General features: G+C 38.3%; 1 protein-coding gene across 1 annotated transcript; it reads left to right on the forward strand.

Moving 5' to 3' along the window:
- Positions 1 to 482: 482 nt before the first annotated feature.
- LOC115562021 (uncharacterized) lies at positions 483 to 1481 on the forward strand. The gene is made up of 2 exons (XM_030382727.2): positions 483 to 725; positions 793 to 1481. The coding sequence occupies exons 1-2, from the start codon at positions 659 to 661 to the stop codon at positions 1146 to 1148; spliced, it is 423 nt and encodes a 140-aa protein (XP_030238587.1). The 5' UTR covers positions 483 to 658; the 3' UTR covers positions 1149 to 1481.
- Positions 1482 to 8750: the final 7269 nt, after the last annotated feature.

Below are 8750 nucleotides of genomic sequence, written 5' to 3' on the forward strand. Positions count from 1 at the left end.
TGGCGACACATATGCATCATTAAGCAGCTGGCTCACAGCCAGCCAAGAAGCGCAGCTGATGTCACTACGAGAGGTGGGCAGCAGACGAATATGAACTGGCGCTTATCAAGTGGGAGATAGAGCTACTTTGCAAAGAGTTTGAAGTGAATTCAGAGCTGAACACCCTAAGGACTGTAAGCACTCTGCTTCTAGCTGAGCTAGAATTAAGTCACACTTTTAAGAGAAATACTTATTATAAATGGACAAAATATAAATCTTGACTAGTTAAATAAAAATGCATATAAATTTATTTATTTATTTATTTATTTTTTCATGACAGATTTCATTTTGAATAGTTTGTATATTTACTGCAGAAAAAAAAAAACTTTATTAAAAGTTTAATCTATTTATAATTATTTTTTAGGAAGATTTTTCTTCAAATAAAAATTTAACGCAGAAAAATAATGATATTATATATAATTAATTAACCATTAATACCAATACCAATATACACCCATTGTCTTATTTCATATTGTAGAAATTAAGAGCATAATAAATTTGATTGCTTTGACCTGCACGCTATCAGCGACTGATAAGAAAGCTCTTATCGAAGGCTCGGTCCGATCATCTGCTCAGTTGCTTGTGAGACTTGATACTTGACACTCAATAGTGTCGAAACATGAAATTCTTAGCAATTTTTGCGCTAATTTTATTCTGCCAAACATGGTGCGATGCAAAGCCTATGAGTAAGTTCTACATATATACAATATATAGATATGTACATATATATTATTATATCTGCATACCATTCAGGTATGGATAACTCGAAACAGTTCAACAACTTGAAATTCAGTCGCCGCCTCTTGGTGATGCCCAAAAATGACTCCACTGGCATTATAAAGGCCACGGATAATCCCGTTCGACTTGCGCGCAAATTAATTTCGGAACTGAAGCTTTACCACCTGATCAACGAGGTGGAACAGGCCAGGCTTTTCAATGCTGGCGGCATCAAGTTGCTCTTCAAGATGGGCTCGATTAGGCAGGCCAACACAATATTTAACAGCTGGCAAGGCTCACAAGCGAATCTGATCAGCCAGATGAATGTCGCACCGTCAGACTGTAGTTTCTTCTCTGCCGTTTGTAACAGTTCACAAGCAACAGAGGACTAAATCCATGAAATGTGAAACAGATTTGTACACAAACTGCTGCGGGAACTGTAAATTAATGTTATCTTAGGTCTTTCAATAGCAGTACATATATGTATATATATATATATTCGTGATCAGAATGATAAGCTGAGTATATAGTCTTATGAGCGCTTTGAAATCTTTAATGTATATTGCTAATATCTCTCTCTCTCTCTCTCTCTCTCTTTATCTCTCTCTTTATATATATTTATACATGCACTTGTCTCAATTGTAAATCAAATCATCAGCTTTCTCTTTATACATTTATATATGCAGTTGACTTAATTGTTTGATGTCTTATAAAAGACTCATATAAAGGAAACAGCAAACGATTTTAAAATAAAGAAAAAAAAAAAAAAAAAAAAAAAAAAAAAATATATATATATATATATATATATATATATATATATATATATATATATATATATATATATAAATTTATAGCAATAAATAAAAACAAATTGTTAAAAATATCTAAAAAATTTTTGACAACCATTATTTTCATGTAACTTCTCCAATATTTACTACAAATAATATAAATGCTTCACCTTGATGTTATTCTACATCTCTTTACTATGCAATAGCTCCTTATAATAACAAATATAGAAGCGCTAATAGACTATTATTTGGTGTATGTAAATTAAATGTCTTATTAATCTATTTAATAAAATACAAATATTATGAAATCTTTTCTTAAATATCATTTATATTTAAAGTACTCTATATCATCTACTCTTCAGAGCTAACAAGTTGGTAAAGCACTCAGTGCGTCAACAGCATCAGCAGAGTCGAACAATATGCACTAGAAACTTGAGATGCTGCCACGCCCACAGCTAGGCATAGGTACTCATACATTTATAGAGAGAGCTACGTCGGCTCACTAATGGCGGGAGCATTCAGCTAAAATGCTTACGACGTAATCATATGCTTAACAATTCATATTTTACTCGCAGCGCACCGGAGAGGGTTGACGTAATGCAGATGAGACAATCGGATTTCATGCTCATCACGAATGTTTGCAGGAGCAGGAGTAGGAGAAGGAGCAGGAGAAGGCGAGGTGGCTCGCTGTGTACCAATATTTGCACTGGCCTCCATATGAAATGATAGAGTGAACTATAACAGCCACATAAAGTGTGTGTGTGTGTGTGTGTGTGCTAAGAATGCCTGGATTGGCGGTTTAGTTGGTCTGGGTGGTTTGGGTGGTTTCGGTGGGTTAGCGAGTTTGATGCTTGTCAAACAAATTATAAGCTCCTGTCGCGCTGCCAGCCACAAACTCAAGTTGCCAACCGAAAGCGGTTTATGTAACTGTTCTAGTTGCTAGCTGCTGTGGTTGTTGTTGTTGTTGTGGTTGTTGCAATTGCAGTTGCCTGACAAGTTGTTGGCCCTGTGGGCGGCTCAGAGGCTTAAGACTAATCCGCATATGGAAAATTATATAATATGTATGAGAATTTGAAGCAGATATGTTGCGAGTGTGTGTGTGTGAATGCGTGTGTGGCTGAATCGACTTTGGATGGCTGTGGACTAATGCCGACAAAGCAATTTTCACAGTGACACATTTTCACGCAAATAGCGAGGGTTGCCCTGGAAGTTCTGAGTTAACTCAGGAAGCCATTTAAATTAACTAAAACCTTAATCTCTGTCTATTTTAAAGCTGAGCAAATAGTCAAATATTTCATATTTAGCAGCTTGGAAATAAATTCATTTTAAGTGATTGAATAAAATAATTTTAATATTCGCGCGCTCATTGAGCGTACATGAAAAAAAGGCTTTCACGTAAAATATTTTATAAAAATAAATATATTTCAAACGGTAATACCTTTGTATTGAGAAAAAAGAGTATATTAAGTTGTAGAAGTTTTATTCTATTAAAGTATTTTATTTATTTTTAAACAATATTAGATTTATGTCATTTGAATACAGTATATTAACACCGGAGTTACGTCCTGCTATTTAATGTAAAACTTTTTCCAGTGAATATTAAAAAATAAAATCGTTTCAGAAAACAATTCAATTGAATCAACGATATTTTGTGCTAAGATTCTAGTCTTAAATAAGTAAGATGAGCGCCGTGATCTACATTGTAAGGGCAATACACCTCTAGAGGGCATATCGCAGTCGTTAACAGCCGATTGCTGTGTAAGTACACTTATTTAAATAAATAAATCGCAAACTCCACTCCACTCTATAAATGTATATGAATTCCTATATATATGCATATAAAAGGCAGCCCTCGTTATGAGATACATGAGCTATGCACACACATTACTTGTGTGTGTTTGTGTGTGTGCACTTTACTTTTTCGAGTGAAATTTATTTGCAACATGCACACACACACACACATGAATAAATATAAACATAAATAATAAAAGCATATTAGTGTACATTTTAATTCGTTTTTATTAAAATGCGCGCAGGTATGAAACAGAGTGAGTAAAAGAAAGAAAGAGAGAGAGAGAGACGGGTATTTTTTGGTGTGGTTTACTGCTCGCTTTGGCTGATTGTTTGCTCTGCGGCTGTCTGACGACGGGACGACGGACGCATTGAAGTGCGGAAGACGCACTTACATCACTGCACAATTTTTACATTAATGTAACATAAAGAGTGGGAGTGGTAGTGTGAGTGCGAGGGGGATAGAGAGAGAGTGCCAGGGAAAAAGCAAGCTGAAATGCATAACTCATATGCCCCATGTGCCGTCGTGGGAAATTAAAATAAAAGGCAAACGCAACACACAAACAACAACAACAACAACAAGCGAAGTCGACTGGAACGGGGCGTGGCGTTGGGTCAAATGCAATTTCGGACTCTTTTTGCCGCATGTCGAAAAAGGACGAAACTTTGGCACTCGCCTGGCCAAATGCAAGTGAATTGCGGTCTGATGCATTTCTATTTTATTGCACTTTCTTTTACTTTTTATCTCTTCACATTTCGCATTTCACATTTAACATACCTGGCGAACACGAAAAGAAAAGCGTAAATAAAATAAAAAGAATGTGTGTGCAAAGTGCCATTTGTGCATTTCTCTTCCATTTATTACGCTGAGCGAATTACGTTTTTATAATACCCTGCAATGCATATGCAAACCATTAAAAAAAATGCGTGATTCATTTATTATATTTTTCACATGAGATCACTAGCTGTTAGTTTTTCTGATATTCAGTAAATGTTTTTAAAAAGCAAAATTGAAAATTGATTTACTTATCTTTGAGTTAGCTGAATATATTGGCTGAACTAATATTTACAGAAATAATACATTTGTAAATATTAAATTAAATAAATCTTAATAGTAATATGTATGGCTGGCTTGTATCTAGGAGAAGAATGAAGTTTTAAGAGTATGAACTATCGTTATCCAGCCACACAATATTGTTCACATGCGATTTTTTTTAAAGAACTCTAGCACACAAATCAAATTAAAGACTATATCGAAAGTATATACATTAGAAATATATATTTCATCAGTCAGTAGCAGCTCCTATTATTGTCCCGTACTCAAAACGTGGCCTTAATAAAGCTTCATTACCGCTCGCAATGCAATTAGCTGAGTTGCCTTTATGCGATTGCCGACGGAGCGAGAGGCATGGCAATTGCTGCCAAGTGTGGCATGAAATAAGTGTGCGATATATTCATAAATTATGTGCCTTTCATTGCCAATTAGAAAATCCTGATTGCCTGCCGCACACACACACACACACACACACACACCCACACATACATTAGACTCGCTCGCTCACATATTGCCTGCAGTTGGTGGCGACAAAAGGAAAAGCGACTCACAGCAGCCACAAGGCAACCCCAAATGAAGCCAATTAGTTGACGTAATGCTAACGACGATGCTCTGCCTGGCTGGCATGGAGTGGGTGGACCAGCAACAGCAACAGCACCAGACAGAGGGAGGATGGAGGAGGGGAACAGTTTTTGAACTGCCTGGAAAATGGAAACATTTGAAGCTGTCGCCGGTGCTGTGGCCCATTTTGGTCTCGATTCTACCTGGCGTTTTCGGCTCTGTCACTGGCTTCGAGTGGCTAATTAATACGCCCCGTTGCACCGACGAGTGACATCAACTAGCCACGCCCAGCGCCCAGCGACCAGCACCCACTCTGTAATGAGCGTTCAGAGTTAATTGGCGTGTAAGAAAAGGTAAAAGGCAATGCTCCGGCTTCAGCTTCAGCTTCAGTTCCAGCTCGAGCAGGAAGCGAAAACGATGCGATGGCCGCAAATTTCACAAAATTTTATGCTTTTCAAACGGACATTAATTAGAACTAATTGCCGTCGTCTAATGAGTTAGTCGTTGTCATTGTTGTTGTTGTTGTTGTGGTTTCAATTCTCTTCTCGTCTTCTTCTTCTTCTTGTTGTTCGTTTTCCGGCAACTTACGATCTAATTTATAACCCGTCAATGGGGTGCTCAGCATGTGTCAAAGGCGGCAATCAACTCATATTTCATAGCATGTTCGACTGTCATTTGGAGCGGTGCGCGAAATTGAAACGCGGGAAAACAATCAAAACTTTTACGTTAGGCAAATCAAATCAGAGCGAACCGAAATAAACCCAAACGCGGAACAAAATATCGAACAGCACAATTGGCGCCCGGCCCTTCACTTACACGCACACAAACATACACACGCACACACTCTCACATATATATTTCTACATATTTTTATGCACGCGGCACAGAACCCAAGCCCCGCCTCGAGCTGACTTTTGGCAGCCTACCTAGCTGTATACTCCCCCACACACAAAAAAAAGGAAGAAAAAATAACCGCCCTCGCTTTTGGCTGCCTTTGTTTTTATGCGTTTTCAATCAATGGCCCAAAAACAAAAACATGTTAGAATATTAAGCTGAGACTATGCACAGAATTGAGATACTCTTTTATAATATATAAAGATATATGTATAATAATTTCAGATGAATATTCACACAATTTTAGGACGTGTGCTAAGGATATAGCAAACGATTTCAAGATTTATTTAATGCTAAAAATTACGAAAATATTTTGTATTTATTTTTCTTTAATTATTATTTTTTCAATTTTTTTTTTATTGTTTATTTATTTTATAGTCAATAAGTTCTTTAATTTTCGTCTTTTTTTTTTATAAAGAATATAACATATTCTCTATAAAAATTGTCATGTTTAAGCATTTACCTATTATAGGGTATTGCATTTCTAGTGGAGATGCTTCTGTGCAAATGTCCTATAAGCTGGCACAACTAATTGATGCCCGATTTGAAACATTTCTTTATTACAGGGTATCGCCTTGCCAGTAACATTGCAACAATTTCAAGCGGCGCCGCCTCAAATGACGCGCGAAATGAAATGAAAATTTCTTGCAGCTCCAATCGAGCCCCATCATACGTGCCTCCGATCTCTCTCCCCCTCTACCCCTCACCCCATGATCTAGAGCGAGTAAAGTGTAACACTTGAAAAGTTGTTTGTGTTTCTGATTGTGTTCTGTTGTTGCTGTTGGTGTTGTTGGTGTTGCTTTTCGGTATTTGCCGCTTGTGAAGCATTTGCCATATTGAACTCTGACACGCAACACGCAAGCGATATGGAAACAAGGGAAAGGATATCGATGTCGAATAATGAAATATGCCAACTCTGATGATGTGTCATATCGTGCAATTGAAATGCTACCCGAACTGCCAGCATTTACTGCCAGCATTTGATTCATGAAAACATTTCGATAATGTGACTCGCAGAACACTTTTCCGTTTATTTTTGACAGAGGGGGTATTTCTGTTATTATATATATGTATATGTATGTATATACATATATGTATGTATACAGCGAAAGGCAGCTGTAATTGAGTTACCCTTGGCAACAAAGCGGCTTAAATGCCATATTAAAAGGTGCCCTCTGCCGGCGAGGCCCAGCGGGACGCGACAGCTGAATACGCTGTATTGACTGCATATGCTAAGAAAATACCGAATGACGAAAGCGGCTTATAGCGGGCTTGAGAGTGGGCTGGGGCGTGGCAGTTGTTTTTCCCTTGTGCCACTAATGAGCAGGAAAATCTGCGTTCGCAAATTGGACATAGGACAATTGCGAAAGGACATGCAAAGTATCCAAAAGGCAGTTCAATGAGCGATTGGGCGAGAAAGAGCGGGGCTCTGAATTGTAGTAGAGGGCAGGGCAGAGTATGGGGCTTAACAAGCTAGAAAGTATGGCATAAAGTTGAGAATCTTCGTATACATTATATTTAAGTGCTGTGCAATATTTATAAGCAATTAGGAATGAGTAAAATGTCTGCAAGAGTCTTAAGTAGAAGTGATTTCCAGGAAAATATCAAACTTGTATCGATGCTTGCAGATGGGTAGAGGAAGTATTTATGTGCACCCGCTGGGGCATGCGAAAAATGCCCTAAAGTACAAGAATTTTCTAGAAAAGATCAATATATTTGAATGTGTAGAATGAAAAACATATGTCTATCATGTAAATAAGCAATCGATACAAGATCAGGACATTAGCATATAAACAAGACAGCTAATAAGAGGAAACTTGAATGGAATTGCTAAATGAAAAGTTTTCAGTCATTTAAATAAAGAACGAGAGAGAGAGAGAGAGAGAGAGAGAGAGAGAGAGAGAGTGAGAGAGAAATAAAGAGATAGAGAGAGACAGTGTGAGGATATATTCCATAAAATAAGCAAATATACAGGAAGAGCGAGAGAGAGAGAAGCATAGACAGAGGCATATTCTATAAGGAGTAGAGAGACCGTGAAAGAGAAAGGAAGATATACAAGAGAAGGGAGTCAGCTATAAACCATCAACGGATGCTCATTTCAATCATAATTATGCTCTAAAAACAAGCGACTCGCACATAATTTTCTTCGGCTGTTTTACTTATGTTTTCTGGGCGAAATGTTGTTGTTGTTGTGGCAGCTGGGAGCCAGTCAGAGCCAAGTACTTGGGCCAGTGTATTTGCTGGCCCGCAAAAGGGTAATCATGCTTTTGACTTCGGCTCGCATTTTCATTATGCAGAAATTAACATTTTATTGCCGTTTGCTTGTCAGCCAAGCGGCAAAACTCTGTAAAATGGCCGCAATTTAATTTTAATTTTCGACATTTCGCGCTCGCCGCACTCAACTGTCAGCTAAGGCAGGAGCAGCAGCAGGAACAGCAGCAGGAGTAGCAACAGCAGCAGCAGCAGCAGCAGCAGCAATGACCTTCAGGGTGGAGAGGAGACTTGTTTTGGTCATTTATTTTGCAGCTCAGAGGCTTTGCTTGAGCGGCCGGCAACTGCTTTTGACGTGGTCGTAATTACAATTTGGGCAGTGTTTTTTCAGCGAGCCGCCGACAAACATCAAGCGTGACGTTTGTAACAGCCCGAGGTCTCCAATGCCCCGCCCACGCGAAGAAAAAGCAAAAAAAAAAAAAAAAACAACAACAACTGAAATGAAATGTTTTCATTTCATTCAACTTTTTTGCTCGACTTTCTGGTGCATTTGATGTTTTTGGCCCGAAGGCGTCAAGTGCTTGCGCGGGGGTAGCCGCGGTGCAGCTGCCTCAAATAGACTGGCACACATAAATAGCGGTTATCGCGCTTGGTCTTAGCCCATAAGCCATAAGCCATAACCCATAGCCCATAAC

This window comes from Drosophila navojoa, chromosome 3, assembly GCF_054131105.1.
Source record: "Drosophila navojoa isolate 15081-1374.11 chromosome 3, UAZ_NAV_1.0, whole genome shotgun sequence".
NCBI classification, from domain to species: Eukaryota; Metazoa; Arthropoda; class Insecta; order Diptera; family Drosophilidae; genus Drosophila; species Drosophila navojoa.